The 21,246-nt window shown below is 40.2% G+C and overlaps 3 protein-coding genes across 3 annotated transcripts; 2 read left to right on the top strand and 1 right to left on the bottom strand.

The window, feature by feature from the left end:
• The first annotated feature begins 273 nt into the window (after positions 1-273).
• Positions 274-4,220, top strand: usp39 (ubiquitin specific peptidase 39). Its single transcript, XM_029162294.2, has 13 exons — positions 274-455; positions 758-836; positions 920-1,014; positions 1,098-1,234; positions 1,448-1,600; positions 1,678-1,903; positions 2,002-2,076; positions 2,210-2,277; positions 2,813-3,001; positions 3,164-3,306; positions 3,461-3,596; positions 3,690-3,776; positions 3,997-4,220. The coding sequence occupies exons 1-13, from the start codon at positions 389-391 to the stop codon at positions 4,048-4,050; spliced, it is 1,509 nt and encodes a 502-aa protein (XP_029018127.1). The 5' UTR covers positions 274-388; the 3' UTR covers positions 4,051-4,220.
• sftpbb (surfactant protein Bb) lies at positions 3,791-7,297 on the bottom strand. Its single transcript, XM_029162323.3, has 11 exons — positions 7,124-7,297; positions 6,867-6,919; positions 6,639-6,713; positions 6,406-6,528; positions 6,206-6,328; positions 5,847-5,927; positions 5,575-5,758; positions 5,332-5,492; positions 5,051-5,131; positions 4,731-4,841; positions 3,791-4,574 (listed from the first exon to the last, which is right to left on the bottom strand). The coding sequence occupies exons 1-11, from the start codon at positions 7,173-7,175 to the stop codon at positions 4,530-4,532; spliced, it is 1,089 nt and encodes a 362-aa protein (XP_029018156.1). The 5' UTR covers positions 7,176-7,297; the 3' UTR covers positions 3,791-4,529.
• Positions 7,298-12,440: 5,143 nt separating this feature from the next.
• Positions 12,441-18,478, top strand: LOC114862171 (eosinophil peroxidase-like). Its single transcript, XM_029162240.3, has 15 exons — positions 12,441-12,571; positions 12,682-12,750; positions 13,981-14,068; positions 14,149-14,324; positions 14,420-14,543; positions 14,710-14,836; positions 14,942-15,142; positions 15,234-15,579; positions 15,668-15,828; positions 15,916-16,174; positions 16,264-16,434; positions 16,514-16,751; positions 16,837-17,033; positions 17,141-17,248; positions 17,356-18,478. The coding sequence occupies exons 1-15, from the start codon at positions 12,454-12,456 to the stop codon at positions 17,784-17,786; spliced, it is 2,814 nt and encodes a 937-aa protein (XP_029018073.2). The 5' UTR covers positions 12,441-12,453; the 3' UTR covers positions 17,787-18,478.
• Positions 18,479-21,246: the final 2,768 nt, after the last annotated feature.

The following is a 21,246-nucleotide window of genomic DNA, read 5'->3' as shown; positions in this document are numbered from 1 at the left end:
TCTGTAATGTGAAACCTGTGTCTCTTATAGATCATCTATCATCTTATAGATCATCTGCGGACCGCTTGCCGCGTTTATAAAGCTCTGCCATATTAAAACAACCGTCCGTTCAAAGTGCACTTAAGCCGCTCGGCAGTCACGTGACGTATCGACACCTCTCGCTCTCATTGGTCACGTGATTCGGAACGCGCTCGAGATTCTGCTTGACGACACTTCCGCTTCAAAAGATCGACGCTGAGTCGAGTGGGAGGTCTCGAGTTGGACATCTCTACCGCTTCCTTGAGGGGTAGCGCGAGTTTCGACGCGCACGGTGCAGAGCCATTCATCTCTAAATAAAGTTGTGCGTTTTCTGTTGTGTTGACATTTTGTTCACTAGTTAATAGCTGTGATGATTTCTTTAAAGCGAGAAAGGGAGCCTGAAGTAGATGATGATGACGATGATAACGAAAACGGCGGTAAGTACATTTAGGTAACTATTACTAACGTAAGCGCTACGTTTAGCTGCTAGCTGTGTTACTAGCTGGGGGAAATGTGCTTTTGGTTTTATTACGGGTCTTTTCGGTTGTACGCGAATAGGTCATAATGGTAAACACCTGAGTAGTTATAACAAACTCAACGCCATAGTGAGGCGTCCTCCTGTGGATCAAAACAATTCATCCAATAGCCTGGATGATTAGCTTAGCCACCATGTTAAGCTAGTTCTTGTTAAACTAATGGAACAGAATGTAGGCTGTTAATGACTTTTTTCATTTTGCAGTGACAGTCAAAATCAGACGTGGACGTGTAGTAGAGGATCGCAGAAGCCGTCACTGCCCTTACTTGGACACAATAAACAGGCAAGACATCAACATTAGCACTAAATGCTAGTTAGCGTCTTCCTTCGGCAGCTGATTCACAATTTTGTCTGTAAATCCTCCAGGAGTGTGCTGGACTTTGACTTTGAGAAGCTCTGCTCGATTTCTCTGTCCCACATCAATGTATACGCCTGCCTTATATGTGGGAAATACTTTCAGGGTAAGTAAACTACATGACTCCTTATGTTAGGATTTAAAAATTGCTGTGCTGCAATTAATTTACTCAGCTGTTGTTCCTTGTAGGAAGAGGTCTGAAGTCTCATGCTTACACTCACAGTGTCCAGTTTAGCCATCATGTGTTTCTCAACCTGCACACGCTAAAGTTTTACTGCCTGCCAGACAACTATGAGATCATTGATTCGTCACTAGAAGACATAACAGTAAGTACATCAAGTTGTCATATGCTGTTGTTTGGTGTTGAATGCCACTTTGATCAAAGAAAACATACTTTACTACAACAAATGAGCCTGTACACAACAGCCTGTCTTATTAATTCATATTTTGTCACCATTTCCAAACGAACATGGTTGTAGTATTATGTTTAGCTTCTTTCTGGTCCTTTAACGCAATCTGTTGATCAATTTCCTTCACAGTATGTGCTGAAGCCAACTTTTACCAAGCAGCACATTGCAGGGTTGGACAAGCAGGGTAAACTTTATCGAGCTTACGATGGCACAACGTACCTGCCAGGCATTGTAGGTCTCAACAACATCAAAGCCAATGACTACGCCAATGTGGTCTTACAGGTATCAGTAATTGGCACAGGTGGCATAATTTTGACTCACTTATAAATGCTTTTATTTAACATATTTTAATTTTTTAGGCTTTCTCCAATGTTCCACCTCTGCGTAATTATTTCTTGGAGGAGGAAAACTACAGAGGAATCCGAAGGCCACCAGGGGATATAATGTTCCTCTTGGTGCAAAGGTTTGGTGAACTGATGCGCAAACTTTGGAATCCAAGAAATTTCAAGGCCCACGTTTCTCCTCATGAGATGCTGCAGGCTGTGGTGCTTTGCAGCAAGAAGAACTTCCAAATTACCAAGCAAGGTAACATATGGGGTTCTACACCTAGAGGATTTACACAGTGTTCTAATGTGGAAAATACTGCAGTTTGTTGATCTGATTTGCTGTTTCCTGTTCTGCAGGAGATGCTGTGGACTTCATGACATGGTTCTTAAATGCCCTTCATGGGGCTCTTGGGGGCACAAAGAAAAAGCCATGTGAGCAGGTTTTATTACTAATAGATGAAGCAGGATGTATTAATGTATTGAATATATATTTGAAATGTTAAAAAGTAAAATGAATATAGTAGAATGAAAAAGTGCAAGTGATGTTGTCTTTCACTTGTTCTAGCTATCATTACAAAAGCCTTTCAAGGCTCGATGCGGATCTTCTCCAAGAAACTTCCACACCCAGATTTAGTAAGTTTGATGCTTCTTACGCAGAAAAACACATCCTATTTCAAATTTTGAAATGGTATGTATGCTACTACCCAATGTAGCTCTGAATTTAGTTTTCCAGTGGAGCAATAAAACAAATACATTTTGATACTCATGCATGACACATGGGGCACAGAGAATATTCTACATTTTCACATGAATGTGAAAGGAGCCCCCTCTTTCCTATTTAAACAGAAATAAGAGTTTTATTTTTGGGGTGGCAGTGGTTCAAGAGGTAGAGCTGTTGCCCACCAATCATAGGGTTTAGTCTCTTGCCCAAGCACCCTACGTTTTTTCTCAGCTTATGCTGCTTGTGAATGTTTCTGTGAGTGAATGAGCAAATGTGAATGCAGTGTTAAAGCGCTTTGAGTATTACTAGGTAGGGAAGCGCTATACAAGGACCATGCAGGACAAGGACAATGCAGGACCATTTTCCATTTTTTTAAGCTACTATAATAATGATACCATGACGTGAAGTTCTTCTAATTAAGTCACATGAATTTTCTGGCTTTGACAGACCCCTGAGGAGAAGGAGGCATTGCTTGTAACAGAAGAGTATCAGGAACAGATGTCTGAATCCACCTTCCTGTTTCTCACACTTGACCTCCCAACAGCTCCACTCTACAAGGATGAGAAGGAGCAGCTTATAATCCCACAAGTTCCTCTGTTTAACATACTGGCCAAGTTCAGTGGCAGCACAGAGAAGGTACTAAGCCTTTCCCCTTCACTTTTTTTTAAATACTAAGCAAGAAATAAAAGAAAAAGTGTTGCAGCTGTTGCAAATCCGCCATGGCAATATAGCTTGGTTTAAATGGAAAAAAAAAACGACCAGAGTATAATACTCTTAATGTGTTTCATTTACATTTAGGAATACAAAACCTACAAGGAGAATTTCCTCAAAAGGTTCCAGTTGACCAAACTGCCTCCATATCTCATCTTTTGCATTAAAAGATTCACCAAGAACAACTTCTTTGTGGAAAAGAACCCCACAATAGTCAACTTTCCTATCACGTAAGAACCTTTCCTACCTCGCAAGGCCTTGATTGAGGCTTTTTTGTGCACTGAAGCCAGCAACTGCATGTTTTAAGTAGTAAAGATGATTATTTACTCCACTATAAGAACATGTACAGGTTCATGTTATCAGCTTTTGTTTGTGTGTCAATAGGAACGTAGACCTTCGTGAGTACTTGACAGAAGAAGCTCAAGCCACAGAGAAGAACACAACTTATGACCTTGTCGCCAATGTGGTGCATGATGGAAAACCCACTGAAGGAGCCTACAGAATACATGTTCTGCACCATGTAGGTAGCAGTCAAATATTTCTGAAATAGGCCTGATTGGAATTAAATGGCATTGAGGTAACGTCATGGACCTTCTCCTGGTGTTCAAATTAGGGAACTGGGAAATGGTATGAGATGCAAGACCTGCAGGTGATAGACATTCTTCCCCAGATGATCACTCTGTCAGAAGCATACATCCAGGCAAGTTCTCCCACTCAGTCTGTTATGTTTTATTATTTAAATGACGAGTCTTAACTCAAATCCTGAAGATATACATTTAAATTAAAAAGCATTTCATTAAAACGCATTTAACTTACATTGTACTCTTTCCATGTTTAGATGAAAGAAATATCAAAGTTCAGCATCTAGTTGCAGACACTTGAGTATTTGTACTCTACTTTCAGTTTTTTTTTCCTTCTAGATCTGGAAAAGACAAGGGAGTGACAGTGACACAAACAATCATACAACGGTGTAAGTGAGGCAAGGTTTCCACCAGAATGATATTCAATTGATTAAATTTAACAAGATGTTGACACTGATGGGAGCAAGTCATGGCTTTGTCTTTACAGCCACAAAAAAGCAGTGTAAATGTTTTTGTTTTATGTTTTTACTGTGGATGTTTCTAAATAAATGAGCTACATTATGTGTCTGTTTGGATGTTTTACTTTACTGTAATGACAAACCATTTAGCATTTTCACATACAACTAACGGCATACAGAATAATGTGGTTTACATCAAAACTGAAAAACTGCAGAATCTTATATTCTAGAGCGACGAAGCTTCAGCCTTGATACGCCATGCAGATCAAATATTTATAGCTCATTATTTGGAATAGCGTGATATTTGTACAAAATGAACAAGTTGTTCAGTGCAGTGCATTTATAAAACATCTGCGAATAGAGAGAAAAAACATTTTTCAGTTTTTTTGTATCCACACACAGTAAACCTTGGATTCACTCATTCTTCTTCCACAGGTATTTCTCACAGAAGGCCTGATTCTGCAAACAAAGAAATTGCATTATGCACTTGATGGCAAAAGTCACTAGGTTTCTACAACAGCTTGTGGCAAAATGTGAGGCATGTGAATATACAGTAACCTTCCTGGTCTTTGCATTGTATTAATAATGTGTATATAGTAATCTACTTTAACTTACTTTGCACTCCTGAGCAGTTTTGGTGTCTTTGCACCAGTAGCTTGGTCCCCAAGTACAACGATTCTTTCCTAACGGCTCCAACTTCTTTGAGGGAACGCACAGATCAGCTCTCTGCAGGACACAAATCGAAAGCAACCAGAAAATATTAAGACTGCGCTAATGTGTGTTCATGACTTCAAATAAATGGCTATACTTTAACTGTTGGTATGGATTAGAGCTATGTTTTACTAGTGTAGACAAATTCTACTTCCACTTCCAATGTTGTTTCCTTAAATACTGCAGTTGTGGGTGTTGTAACATGTCCTAAAGTTTTAACTTACCTCACAAGCATGTGGTGCATCCATTTGGTTTCCCAGCTCCTTCTGCAGTCGGGAGCCATAGATTTTGGTGAAGACCTCACACTAAAGCAAAGGACAATGATTTTCTCCTGTTACTTCACCATTTTGCAACTTAAAAAAGTGTAATTTAAGTTAAAAAAACTTCTATAAAATCTATAAAGTCGTGTAATTACAGGTACACAATTGAAATGTGTCATTGTAACTTTATGAAGGCTTTTAATGCTGTACTGTGAGTTATTTATTTTCAGTAGGCCAGGTCAGACCTTGGGGATGGCATTGGGATGACTGGCACACACGGACTGCAGGAACGTGGAGATTTGGGTTTCAGTTGAGTTGACACCCAGGTGCAGTCGGCTCAGTACAGCCAGAATGTGGCACGACTCGCAGTCGGAGGGGAACGCCGCCTTTGGCAAATTGGTGTCAACTTGGTGAGACGAAGCAAGTGTTAGGTTCAAGTCTGACTAATGCATTTATGGCCAAATGCATTCACGATAAACGTGACTTACCTGGAATCGCCTTCTCATTAACCAAACAGACATGCAAAAGAGTGCATATAGTGTGTGGCGCAGCAGATGATAACAGGAACTCGACGATCTGTACCCCGTATTTGTCAACGAAATCATCACACTGATCCTTGTAGCTCTGAGGTATAAGATCACAGACCTCCTCCATGAGCTTCATTAGAGCATCCTGTAGAGCAGAACAATTGGGCCATTTATATGGTATATGTTATGTGACGTGAGGGGTATGTTACCAAGCTGACACGGTGGGGACTCACTTCAGTCATATTTTTGGGCAATAGTGTCTCCAGCTTCTTGATAACAAGCAGACACAGGGTGCAAACCGGGTTGAACTGCACCTAGAGAGAGAACATTAAATGGTAGAAGGTCATCTGTGGCATGCAAATAATTTATCCTCAACTTCCAATCCTTATATTTAACTAAGATAATCGTTTATTTGTCCCACAATGGATAAATTTCCACGTTGCAGCAGAATTACAGTTATAAAACGAACAGGATCAAAATTATGTACATTTTAAAGTAATATAAAGATGTATCATATATATACACACACATGCATACTGAAGAGGTAATGGGTGATTTCACCATGGATTGTCTAACTCTTTCTTATACTAACGTGGGCGCTGAGAGCTGGGCCAGGTGCAGAGTCTTTATCAGCGGCAGAAAGGGGAAGCGCCAGCAGTTCTTCTCTCTTGCGGTCAGCACACAACCCTAAAGCCGTACAAGTGTCATCTGGCTTCTACAAAACAGAAACACAGCTCAGGTGTTGTTTGTTTCCACGTGCCTGAACAGAAGCCCAATAGAGCCTAAACTCACCAGGTGATCAGGTGCTTGCTGCAAGAGTTTTGGCAAGTAGGTCTTTACTTGGGACTCACAATCTGAGACTTGCTCTGGTGGGAGGCGCTGGCACAGTGCACGCAGAGTTTCATATACAATCTCCTGCAAAAGCAGAGCAGTTAGTGGGTTGCCTTTTTCTGCTGTATTCTCCCAAGTGTCTTAACATGTTCATGTGTTTATGAGAGTGAAGTGAAAGTAAAGCTATGCCTTACTTTGGTGTCTCTGCTGGAAATCATGTTAGCAGACCATTGGATGAACTGGCTGCATTCTGAACAAACGTCCAGTGTCTAGTGGGGAGAGGCCACATACGTTATTTAGGCCTGACATAATAAGGTTTTATTTAATCACAAAGACTTATTGGTGTTTTCCTACATTTTTCATTTGTAGCTACACAAATATAAAGGAATTCCAATGAAAAAAATAATACTGTAGTATCTTACCAGAGATTTGTGTTTGATTAAAGACAAAGGGTCCAGAATGAACCTGGAATCACCTTCAGTGACAGCACACACATAAAGAAAAATGTACAATAAACAAATCGCCATTAGTCGTGTATGGACCTATTTTTTTATCTATTGAAATTAGAAATTGCCACACAGCTACAACAAGATTTTGCCTGACGACAGAATTAATGGCGACCAGTCAGGTGACTATGATTCAGGCAAAACCAGTCGTCTTTAGTAAATCCTCATCTTACCGGGGCACAGAGACGCCGCCAGGGCCACCAGCAGAAACCCAGACGCGGACATGGTGCGAGGGGACACGGGGCGATGAGAAGCGGATGGATTTGATTGTTATAGCTACAGCGCTACTGTTTGTAGCGCACCGGAAATGCTGGTTTCTAGTCCAACCAATCAGAAGAGCAGCTGTAAAGCGCACGCGCTGGGACAATAATAACGAATAATAAAACACAGACAGAAGCCCTTTATCGAAATAATGTCAAGACTTTAAGTGGCCAGAAGATGGCGGCAGAGCAAAATAGAAGCCCTGACGCCCCACTCTGGGGAACCATGATCTGTGTTCATGTCGACTGACTGCGTAGGGAAATAACGTCATGGAACGAAGCAACGTAACATTCCATGTCCCAATAGGCAGATTGGTTATCCAGGGACTGGGTCACCTAGGCTCCCGCCTACGACTGCTGCCCAATCCACTATAAACCGCCCCCCATGGTTCCTCCTGTGGCTGGTGGGTCCACCTGAGGACAGTCCCACGTCGCTCGTCGCACGTCATCAAACTGTACGCCAAGAATTAGCGAGACATCGACTCACTGATCCACACCTCCAGGATCTACAGCGTTGGATCAGCATTTAACATTTAACAATCCCAACATTTAACATTTACATTTAACATTTAACATTTACATATAACATTTAACATTTATATTTAACATTTATATTTAACATTTAACATTTACATTTAACATTTAGATTTAACATTTAGATTTACCATTTAACATTTACATTTATATTTAACATTTACATTTATATTTAACATTTACATTTAGACTTTTGGACATAACTAAATGTGAGAAAACATGTTGTGTCATTTAGTTAAATGTGAGAAAACTAGTTATAGGTGCTACTTTTACATTTGGCACCCCATACGGCCATCAGGGACTATGCGAGCACTAGAGATATGCATATTCAGCAATATCTAAAGAATGAGAGTGAAGAATGTGATGGCACATACTTCAAGAAAGCAGGCACAGACATGCAATAAAAAAAAACCCAGAAATCTTCGTAATAAAAACAAAATCGGTAGTACTTTAAAATCAAAAAGCGATTATAAGCTCTGTTAGATCCAATCAAAACATCATTCTGAACAACATCTTCTAGACCAAACACATGGTGACAATAGAATGTATGTAGAATAGAATGAATGTCAGAATGTACACAACCCTCAGATCTCAGGATTAGCCAGATATGAGCTTGCTGGCAGGTGCTGGATTGTCTTGAACACATGGTGACTGGGACAGAAGCTGCTGTGTAACCACCTTGGCAACAGAGAATGGATCTACGGACAGTAAACCTAGAATCTAACTGGTGGGAGTCCACTATAAAGGGAAATGTCTTCTGGCCACAACACAGGAGTCCTCCACTGACTTCAACGAGTCCAGAACCACCTCAAATACTATATTTGGTTGTTGCCAAACACTGCACTGCGGATTGTGGCAAAGTTTTTTTTTCTTGAAGATTTTGTAGTTTTGTAGAAAGTTTGATCAGATCCAGTTTTTATAAAGCACAGTCATGCTTTCACTTTTATTCTTGACAGAACCCTTCCAGACCAGTTGTACTTGTTTAATGTTTTGATTGTTCTGCAAAGTTGCTTGACATTAAAAATGCCTATTGACGCATTTCCATTTGAACTCACAACGTAGTTGAATGCTAGAAGCAAATCGTCTAGATGCCATAGTTTTGTCTGCGACTTGTGCATTTGTCTGCTTGTTTTTTTTTCCTGCTGGTTACATGAATGCGGTTTGGTGACCAATTACCCTTTTACCCTTTACCCTTTACCATTTCCTCATTAACACGCTTTACATACATCTGAGTAGAATAAAACGTTCATTTTACTGAAATGATGACACAGGACATATACAATCTTTTAAAATGTTTTGCTACTTCATAAATACATTTTTTTCATTATCTGGTTTAGAAATTTAGAGTCAGGCAGACAAGCGGACAGTAAGCAAGGACAACAGGTATCATGGGACTTTGGGAGGAACACAAGACAGAAACAAAAGTAAAGAGACGGTAAATAGTGATGCAAAGTTTGAAGGCATGTGACAGACTAACAATAGAAATATAAGAACTTAATTAGTGACTAGGACTTAAAGACAATAATCTTTAAAGACCCATAATCTAACAGCAGTTTGGACAGAGAGTAAAAACAATGGTCGGTGACAGTAACTGCAGGAACTACTGTAACTGGAAACAAGACACCTGAATGGACAATTGCAGCACAGGGCAAACACAAAATGACAGATGATGGACAGAACGGCTTCAAAGAACATTAATGGAGGTTACAGGGAGATAGAGAACAACAACATCACTGTACAAGCGTGAAGCCTGGATGTCTTTTTTCTGAGCTGATAAATAGATAGAAGTTGCTCAGACGCTGTTATTCAACCTGTCCTGTTTCAGCTCTCACATGTCTTTGCTTTAGTTATTCATGTGTCATCTGACTTTGCTTCACTGTTTATTGTGTCTGTACTTTCCAGATTCTCCAGATTCCGACTGTTCTTGCTCGGAACATATGCTGTGATAATTTTAGAAAATGAAAGTTTTTTGTATTACTCATGCCACATACGTGCACAATGTAACCAGCAGACTTTGACAAACTTTTTGGAAGTAAAATGAGAAGAGCAAAGAAGAACGAGCAGACAAAACATTGTGTTAGATAACATATCTCTGCATATGCTTTTGGAGGTTAGAGACAGATATATCTGGGTGTCATCTGTGGAAACGTGTTCTAACAACTTTACATAAGGATGTATAAGCAAAAGATTGACAATTATATATATATAGTTTCAGTTTCTAAAGGAGGAACATACTCTACACATACTGTCACATACTGTAGGTTTGTTCATCAGTAAATAACATCACTTCTGTTTTTGGTGTAAATGAACTCAAACACACACACACGGAAACATGGCACTCCTATCTACGTGACCCATAAAAATTCAAAGTTGATATATGTCTCACTGAGGTTCCTTCACAAATTGAAGATTGTCTTTTCCATGTCAAAAGAATTAAAGTTTAAAGTTCATTGTCATAAAAAATAATAATTAACAATTGACAGAACCTTAAAACAGTGTCAAACACAGCGTAACATATTTTGTTTAAAAATTGTAAATTTTTAAAGACATTTAAGTCAAAATTAATAGCTATAGAAAATAGTGCAGTATTTCTCACTAAATTGTTTTTATAGATATTAATATATAATAAAGTAACATCAAAAGACATAAAGTTATTTATTACTTTAATACACATTCTATTCTTTAAAAACAGAAATACAATGCACAAGATGAGTCAGAGGTTTTAGGGGAAATTTGCTTTCCATGCAGCTCTGAGCATCTTGGCTTAATGACAGTGTTTCCACTTCACTGGAAAATATGCAAACAGAAAACAGACATCCACCTTACGTAAGTCCTTCATCAGAGTATGACTATGATTACGAGATTTGAGATAATCCTGTACAATGGACAAACCGTATTCTCTGTACATAAACCCATCTAAAATCAGTGCATTATTACACTTGACAATTAATGACTTTTTTATGACTTTCAGGTGTTTTTTTAAATTTAAAATTGTATTATTAATCTAATAAAACACAAGCAAAGTTCAACAGTAAATATAAATGAAAATGTAAATTGGTGGTGTTGTCACTGTATTTAACAGCCTTTTTGCAGATTGTACAGGTTGCCGTTTTTTTATTTGCACAGTCTTTCTTGTGTCTCTATCCTCTTCATGCTGGTTTGTTTACTAGCCCGAATCGCTTAGTTACGTGAGATCTAAAGCAAGAGGGAGGGAGAAGGGGGGGGGGGGTGTTAGTGTGTGTCTGCTTCGCCCTGGCATACAGGTGCAGACACGTCACTTACACACAGGAACTTAGTGAGTTAAACATTGCTGAAATATAACTTACATAAATGTACATCATAGTAAGTACAGGTATTAATGCAAATAGAATAAAATTTAGAATAAAATTTACTAAGAAGGAGCAAGAAAGATCTAGTTATTTGTTTGGATCAATAAACTAAAAAGTAAAGTTCACTTGAGCACTTGAATGAGTCTACTATCTGTCGTTAAGTATAGTGTACTTAAAATTGAGCCCTGTGATATTTACTTAGGATTTCTTCATGGAAAATGTTACGTTAAGTAAGTTTCACTCCACTGTGTCCAGAACACGATCAGGTAGGCTATGTCATTAAAGGCTAAACAGGAATAAGGTTTTTTGGGTGGGATTTAAAAAGCAATAATGAAAGCTGCCAGTTTACTCCTAACAGAATAAATTCATTTCTGTTGTTCTTAAACATGTTAATATGAGATTTTTCAAAATTTGATTTGAAGTTGCGAAGCAGATTGACAAAAAACAACACACCTCCTCCTGTGTGTGCTCGGGGATTTCACCAGATTTTGAAAACATACAATCTGCAAAATGAAAGACAGTGGAGAAACCGGAGTAACTAGAGTAAAACAAAGGCCACTTTTGAACTGGTACAAAATCAATCTTGAATAATCTTGAATTGTTTTAACAAGTCACAATTTTTTTTATTGAAACTCACTTAATTGTCATTTATGGATATACCGTAGCATGTCCAGTAAATTTATCGTGTAAAAAATATAGATTATAGCTGATTACAGAGAGCTCTCACTGCCAAAAGCTCTTAAGCATCTAAAAACACATATACTGCATTATGCCATTATGTAATTTGTGTTGCTACTGTTGGCATGAGGACACTATTAATTAATAAATCGGACACCAAAGGTTTACTTTTGGTTCCTAGTAAAAGACTGACTTCCCACACATCCATTGTGTTTGAGAATGCTGTTGTTCCGGTAAGCCATAGGCACCTGTCAGATCTTATAGTAATGAGCTACTGTGGATTATCAGTTTTAAAACAATGGGATAGCAAAAAAGAATTCAAATCACATTATGCTGACTATAATGAGTTTGAATAAAACAACATTCACATAGTACATTTCGAACAGGCTCTTTTAAAAATAAAAACAACATAATTAGTTTATATATTAAACAACCCAAAACCCTCCCCCACACACACACATGCACATGAACACAAAAACAGCATGTGTACAAAAATGCTTCACTAAACTTTACAGGGCTTAAGAAAATTTTAAAAACTTACAGTAAAATTGTTTTTTTCTAGCTCAAGAGAAGTCTGAAAATATGAAAACGCATGTAACACACTCTATAATTAACCTGTTTGTAGCAGTCACCTTAAGGTGAGTTATAAGAAAGGAACAAGGAAAAGATCATTTTCTGAATTCCTGAAAACAAACAGGTCACATGACAATTTATACCACCTGTATAAAAACCGTGAGAAGCAACAAGCTGATGTCTTCTGACAGCAGCTTAGAGTTGGATGCAGGAGGGAGTTCGAGAACACGACTCATCTTTTACACAGGTTAGTTTTACAATTTGTTGTCACACAAAAGATTCCCTATTTTAATCAATTATATGAAATGTAATTATTTTCATTCAATTATTTTATTGTATGACTTCTGCTTCTTGCAGAAATGAAGCGTGTTCTGTGTCTGCTGGTTGCAGGACTTTACCTGTGCTTGCAATGCCAGGTGGTTGCTGGTAAGTGCTGCCTTGATTTTTTAATTTTTATTGGACACTACTCTAGTCTACACCAAGCCTGTTTTCTAGGGGTCTTCCAAAAAATGGCATAGCCATAATAAAGATGAGTATGTCTCTGCAACCATAAGAGCTAATTAAATACTTTTCATGTGTCATAATGTAGGGGACACTTTTGAAATTTTATATGAGATATAAAAATTTGTGTTACTAACGAACTTGTGAACTTGGCACACAATATGAGAAAAATAAAAGAATTTCAGGATGAAAAAATAAAGGCCTCAGCAACTTCAAACCCCTATGAGGTCTGAGTTTTTCTAATGTTTTATAAAGCATTTATACACCCATTCCGGGATCCAAAGCACTTTACAGTAGTTTCTCATTCACCCATGCACCCTCTCAATCACACACTTATACCAGCAGCTGCCATGCAAGGCGCTCACTTGAAACACCAGGAACTAGGGACAGGACACACTTCGACACCAGCTTTAACTGCCAACCTTGCAGTTAGAGGATGACCTCACTACCAAATGCTTTTTTGTCGCCCCATTTGACTAGAATAGAAGCTATGTTATTGATATAATACCACCAACACGGGATTGGCAGCCTGTCAGTCAAAATTGAGCAACATAATGTGACCTCACCCGGAGGCCATAAATCATGGCCATTTGTTGGACTAATAAAAAACTTTAGGATGGGTCTGATGGACAGCTGCCAAATGGCAAATGGATGGGTGTACCTCCCAGGACGTACAAATAACAGATAATAGGATTGGTTCGCCAGTAATTTTGAATTTTTTATAGCATAACATCAATATGTACACAAAGCGTTTACCTTACGATTAGCTTAGCATTCATTGCTAACCTGTACTAGCTAGCATGCTAGCATGCGCATATCCTTGGATTCTTTAGAATCTTAGCTTTAATTTGTAGATTATTAGGTTTGGATTAAGTATCACAGTGCTAGAGTCATGAATGTGTTGCGGGCTAACGTTAAGAGCTAATGAAGGGGGCGCTACATTCTATCGTTACATATACATACTTATCTACTGTGTGATATTTGTGTTTATTACTAAGGTTGTGTTAGATGCATGTGAAAGACATTTATATAGCGCTGTAGCCTGTACTCTACTGTTTCATTTGATAATAGGCTAGGCCTATAGCTAGGGCCTAAAGGCTAAGTAAAGTACATAATAAAATGAATGAAAAATAAAATCGTATTTCTTTTGTCCAGAATATCATGTGAGCAGTGCTGAAATTGAAAAGGCTGTTGCTGAAGCCAAGACCATTGTGGACAGTGCTTACCTTTTCTCCAGAAGACAGTGAGAATCCAAACCTTTTCAACAGCTGTAGTATCATTTTAAAACTAATAATATAAAACTGACCTGTACATTTGTCACAGGTATGTTGACCGTGTGAAGAGGAATGCTGCCAGTGTGTCAGATGTCATGCGGCTGTTGAAGCAGCCTCATGGCCAGACCCGTAATGCTGTGCGTGCTGCTGATTACATGGAACACACTGTGAAACTGATCAAGACGTCTCTGCAAGCGCGTCATAAACGCTCCATCAACGAAACAGGTGAGACCAGTCAACATCCTATGACCTTCATCTGAAGATAGTTTGTTTGCACATTGTCTGTAGCTGAGCTTAATGTTGTGGTTGTTTTCCCTTAGATTTCCTGGACGCCAGCACATTGCAAAGCATTTCTGACTCGACAGGCTGCTCCATCCAACGTCGTCCCCCAAATTGCACTGGATCTCAAACATTTCGCACTGCAAGCAATGTCTGCAACAACAGGTGAAATTATAGATGGTTTCATTTCACATTTTATAAACACTGTAAATAGTCTGTGTGGATGACTGTACAATTTATTGTTTTAACAAGGCATGTAATAAACTACAACATTGTGTTGTAAATATATGTATTTTTTCTTCCCTAATGATACATTTCTCAAAACAAATAGACAAAACAGCCGTTGGGGCGCCTCCAACACACCCTTCACCCGCTTTGTCCCAGCTCAGTATGAGGACCAGTTCTCTCTGCCCAGAGGATGGACCGCTCAGCTGATTAACAATTACGAACTTCCTCTGGTAATATTCTTATGAATATTTTCTGTCCACACCATGTTGTGATACTTGTAGAGTTGTAGGAGAAATGTTTTCCCAGGGTATGAATGACCTCTGTGCTGTCTTCAGGTGAGGGAGGTGTCCAACCAAATTGTGAAGGCTACTGCAATTGAGAGCGACTCATACTACTCTCACTTGGTGACAATCTTTGGCCAGTGGACAGACCATGACCTGACCCTGACTCCTACCTCACCTATAATTGCCACATATGGCAGCCCTTCCAGCTGTGACGACACCTGTGCCCAGATAGAGCCCTGTTTCCCCATCACGGTCAGTATCAGTGCAATAAAGCAAGAATCCACTTAAAGCACAAACAAATAGTAGCCCACTTAGTGCTAACTGCTTGTTGTGATCTACACAGGTCCCATCCACAGACCCTCGTTACACCTCAGAGTCACTGCAGTGCCTTCCCTTCACCCGCTCTGCAGCCACTTGTGGGTCTGCTGGCACCTATGGTACAGTGGCTCCCCGTGAGCAGCTGAACGCCCTGACCGCTGCCATTGATGTAGGTCAGGTGTACGGTGCAGATGATGCCACAGCTCTCCTCCTGCGCGACCTCACCTCAGATCAGGGCCTCATGAGAGTCAACACAGACTACACTGACAACGGTCGTGAGCTCCTGCCTTTTGTCAACTCAAGTGTCAACTCTTGCGCCAACCGAGCTCGCATGACTGGTAATCCTCAGGAGGTGCAATGCTTTCTGGCTGGTGAGTGGCAGCCAAACATTGTGGCGTCTACCAGGCTTGTCTACCAGGCAGCTTATAACGCTTTGCCCCACAATTTGTGACTTTTCAGGTGACACCCGCTCCAACGAAAACATCGCTCTGACCTCAATCCACACCCTGTTGTTGCGTGAACACAATCGTCTGGCTCGCGCTCTGGCCAAACTCAATCCACTCTGGGATGGTGAGAGACTGTACCAGGAGGCCCGTAAAATCATGGGAGCATACTTCCAGGTTAGAATAATGGGTGAATTACATGAGGAGCTTTCTTGCAATTATTTAAAAAGCTGCATGTGACTGTGATTCCTTTTTGTCTCTCAGATTATCACCTATAGGGACTACTTGCCCCTTGTTGTTGGCCCAGACCTGATTGCCAAGCAACTGTCCAACTACCCTGGTTACGATGAAACCGTGAATCCCAGCATTGCCAGCGTGTTTGCCACAGCTGCCTACCGATTTGGTCACCTGATCGTTCAGCCTTCTGTGTTTCGTCTTAATGAGCAGTACCAGGAGCATCCTACTTTCCCATCTCCCTTCCTCCACCAGGCCTTCTTTGCATCATGGAGAGTCATATTTGAAGGTCACAGCCAATATGTTATATTGTCTAAATTTTTCCTAAAGCCAGCAGACATGCAGTTGATTAAATAGAACTGTTTTTTTTTTCCTCAGGTGGTGTGGACCCTCTTCTGAGAGGGCTGATAGGTAGGCCGGCCAAGCTGAACCAACAAAGTAACATGATGACAGATGAGCTGAGGGACAGGCTGTTTAAATTCTCTGCTAATCTGGCCCAGGACCTGGCCTCTCTCAACATGCAGAGGGGACGAGACCATGGAATCCCTGGTATTTATTTTTCTATTTGCATATACATTTTGCCTGAAATACTCTGATTTGATCTTTAAACCTCAGTGTTCTGTTTTAGGCTACAATGCATTTCGCAAGTTCTGTGGACTGTCGCAACCTCAAAATGAATCAGACTTGGCTGAAGTGATGAAGAACCGAACTCTGGCTAGAAAGTTTTTGGCTCTCTACGGCACACCTAATAACATTGATGTGTGGGTGGCCGGAGCATCTGAGCCATTTTTACCTGGAGCAAAAGTGGGACCACTGTTTGGTTGCCTGATTGCTACCCAGTTTCAGAGGATCCGCCAGGGGGACAGGTACAATATAACAGACACTGACAAGTGTGAAAAGACAGCTGTTAGTTCTATATCTTACAAACATTACCAATCTGCCCAATTTCAGGCTGTGGTGGGAGAATACTGGAGTCTTCACTGATGCACAGAAAGCATCATTGAGTCAAGCCTCATTTTCCCGCTTCATCTGTGACAACACTGGCATCACTGAGGTTCCCCAGAATGCCTTCCTGTACAGGCCTCGAGGGTCTGGTTACACCAGTTGTTCAGATATTCCTGCAGTTGACCTCAGTCCATGGCAAGAAGGTGTGTTGATGTTTGTCAAACCTTCTCCTCTCTCTCTCTGTCCATTTACTTGATGGTTAATAGCGCCAGTGTTTTGAAAACTGATGTTTGTTAATTTTATTTAAAAGGCAAACCAGGACCACCAGGGCCACCAGGACCCCCAGGACCACAGGGACCATCAGGACCACAGGGACCCTCAGGACCACAGGGACCAACTGGACCATCAGGACCACAAGGTAAATCCTACCACTCTCAGCCAAAACTACTAAAAGTGATAAGAAAGAAATAGTTCTTCAATTATAAGTCCTACCACTATTAATCATACATTGTCTTTGTCACACAGGACCGAGAGGGCTATCTGGACCAGCAGGCCCCGCTGGACCTCCTGGCCCTGTGGGAAAAGTTGCTTTCTCGGTGCAACTGGGCTCTTGTACACCTAGGAATGGCGTAGCCATTAACTTCAATAATGTCATCTACAATGGACAGAACAGTTATTCCACCACCACGGGTAGGTTCACCTGTAGCGTCCCAGGTGTTTATGAGTTTGAGTTCCACTGTACAATCTACAGGAACAACGGCAACATGGATCTGTACCTCAATGGCAAGTCCATTCTGCACTCATACACCAGCCAGCAGAACGGCTACATCAGTGCTTCTGGCAATGTGTACATTAGGCTGGAGAGGGGAGACCAGGTGTGGCTGGTGGCCAAGGAGGGGGCCAGCGGTTTGACCAGAGACAGCACCTTCTCAGGAGGCCTGCTGTTTATTGAGTAGAAGACTGCCCCTGATACAGCTTAAGCCAAACTTTTACAAAAATGTCCACAATTTTATTAGGTCATTTGAAACAGTTTCCTGCAAAGCAGGAGTAATGGAAACTCCATACATGTTTAGAAACTGTTAAAATTAGGCAGTTTAAGATTAGAAGAGCTACTTCGTCATGGTTCACAATTTTTAAATTATGATATAAATCTATTAATTTATTATAATAAATCATGTTTCAAACTGCTCAAAGCCTAACAGGAAAACACACTGTTTGACCCTGAATAATCTTAAAACTCTGATAATTAGAAAAATATTGAAGCAATCATAATAAAAACTGTAGCAACAATAACAACTTCTGACTAATTTTGTAATGTTCTTTTAACTTTAGAAGTGATAATTTTACTACGCTATTCATGTCTTTTCACATGTTTATGGCTGATCTACTAATTTCTTGGCACACTAAAATAATCATGTTTAGAAAATGTATTTAAGCCACTGAGCTTTGTACTGTAAGTGTATATTTGATAGTTTTGTCATTATTTTGTTATATTGTACTTTTAAGTATTTAATCAATGCTAAGTCATCGTAACACATAATTTCATTGTCCAGTAAATGCCACTTGCATTTCTCTGGCCCCCAATATCCCATTAAGATCATTATTTTGTGTATGGGTTTAATAAAGTTGATGACATAATAACTATAAATTGTAAGAGGAGTAAAGCAATGCAGGGGACATTTAATACATGGTTGGGGACTTTAACAACATAAAATGCTGTTATATCAAGTATTGGAAAATTGCCGGAGCCATTAACAGTCACTGTTCATAATCATGATCTTTTCCACATCTTGCACATTTTCTTAATTTGCATTTTGCAGCTATATGCCCAAACCTTTGGCAGTTGAAGCATCTCAGTGGCTTTACTCCCTAACACTATAATTTAGATACCCTAGTGTGACTTCATTGGGAAGTGCCTCCTCATCAAATTTAAGCAAAACAGATTCACCTTTGATTCTCTTGCCCTCACGAGTTACCTGCATTCTCTGAGCTCCCTTCACTCTCCCTCCTTTCAGGTTTGCTCTGATTTCCTCCATAGTGACATCAAGCAGATCACTCTTGTACACCGTTTGTTTCCGTTTACCACATAGCTAGTGCTCACCACTTCATTTTTTCCTTTTTCTCTCATTTTTCCAATGCTTCCATGCTCTTTGTCTCTGCTTTGTGCCAAATTATAAATTACAAATTATCAACAAATTATTGTCTCTCAACAACTTTGCCAATTTACCAATTGAATTGCTGACCAGATTCATTATTGCTATCCCCCTCTTCTCTGCAAACCTCAAAAAGATTTTGAATTTACTACCTGCCTGATCCCCTCTCTCATCCCCTTCCTCACTACCTCTAACCCTCTTTGTCCTGACACCTCCAACATCATGTCCTCTTCATTCTATCACTTTGATTTATTTCCATACTATTGTCACTTCCAGCTAATTCTGATTCTCTCTCACTTTGGTCCATTCACAGCATAGTCATGCCTATTCGCCTCACCTTTCTTTCCTCTGTTGGATTTTTTTATTCTAAACGGCCCACATTGACAACTGTCATCTGATAATCTTGCCTTTATTTCTGGCTCTTCTGATATTTCTTTGGGTTTAGTTGAATGTAGCTAGTGATGTTACGTATCGTATCGAACCTACGAATCATGTGCGGAATAGACAAGCAGGTGTTTCTGCAATGTAAGTATTGAGTCTTGCTTCCTTTAGGGGTGGAGCTGAAAATGATGACACCTGAAGCATCGCTGCCCGGCTGTATTGAACCATAAACCAATGAAGGCTTGGGCTTACGTTCTGTGGCTCTATAGCTTCTTGTAGCGGCGAATGGGCATGGTTCAATAAGGCTCATGGGGGCGCAAGATGGAGGATCACAGCTAGCAAGTCTGAAAAATGGAACAGGTGTTGAGAAAAGACCCCTGGTACTGCAGGGCAGGGAGCGGCTCCAAGGCGGGGATAATACTAGCTGAATCCAGGGAGCAATGGTGATTTTTTGGGAATTTTCACCGGTTCTACTTTGTGTCCTCCATTCCTTCTTCGGTTGCGGAAGCATACACGTACAAAAGAACAAAGGGGCAGGTGGTTTAAACAAAGTCATTCCCCTCACTCTCCTTCACATAACTTGATCCGATTACATCTTGCTTGACAAAATACACCAGCTCGTTCGCCGGTTAGCCGGCAGTTTGACCTCGTTGCAACATTAGGCACGTCAGCAGCAAGAATGTGCAATACTCTGACAATGGTGAGTGTGCGCCCAAGTACTAAATACACTAGGAAGCAATGAGACCAAGGCGAAACCAATAACTCATCACAAAGGTGAGTGACAACCAAACAGAAACAGGCCTTCTGTTATGATCACCCATACAAAATGGTGGATCAGGTACTTGAGGGTTCATTTGGACTGAGTCAGAGCTTGAGAGCAGAATAACGTAAACTTCTCCTTCTTTTAATCAAAAACACTCCTGTCAATTGAACACAAAATAAACCAAAATTAACAGGAGGTGGAATTAATCAATAAACAAAATAAAGAAGAAATAACACAGGATAACTGATAAGAGTAACTAAAACAGAGCTAACAGGCACAATGCACATCTTATGTGCTGAGCAGAGTGTGGCTGACAGCCAAGAATAAAAAAAAGGCTAAGTATGAACATGGGCTGAGGCAAGGCTAGACATGAACCTGGGCTAAAGCAAGGCTTAACAAAAGGCTAGGCATGGCATGAGCGAGGTTAAACAAAAAGTTATTCATGGCATGACAAGAGGCTAGGCATAGCATGGACAAGGCTAAACAAAACTGAGCAACACATTGTGGAAATGAGAAACATCACTGGCCGTCTTACAAGCATAGCAGTGCACAATTAACATGAGCATGAATAAGGCTAGACATAGGCAAGCTAAACAAAAGTGAATATGGCAAAAAAGAAATGACTAGACAGAACGAACCAAAGAGGAGCATGAATTAGAGAAGTCCAACTCGAGCCCTGCTACTCGTCACAGCATCGATCTTTTGAAGCGGAAGTGTTGTCAAGTAACTAAATGACAAACATGTCTCCTCAATGTAGTGATAAAAAGATTTGCAAAAGCAACAAATAGAGCTCCAGTAACATCTGACTATCAAACATATTTGCCACATCAAGGCTACTGATTTATTATCATCCAGTTTCCTCCGATGCAGTTCTCACACACAACCAGCAGATGTCATTGTTCTGACTTTGTCAAATGGTGTCAAGCAATGTGTCGATTTTTACCCAAATGTGTCATAGTTGCTCGGTGATTCATGAGGCTTTGATTTCGCCATCTCTAGCGTCAATGCACAGCTTACGAGCATGTCAACGTGTGACTTACATGAATAAGAATGTCCATAACGTCAACTTTCACGATGAAGGTAATGGAGGTAGCGCAGCATGGAATGACAATGACCCAG

This window comes from Betta splendens, chromosome 9 (genome assembly GCF_900634795.4).
Source record: "Betta splendens chromosome 9, fBetSpl5.4, whole genome shotgun sequence".
Lineage (NCBI taxonomy): Eukaryota > Metazoa > Chordata > Actinopteri > Anabantiformes > Osphronemidae > Betta > Betta splendens.
The sequence above is the reverse complement of the archived record's forward strand: the minus strand, read 5'-3'. Positions and strand labels throughout refer to the sequence as shown.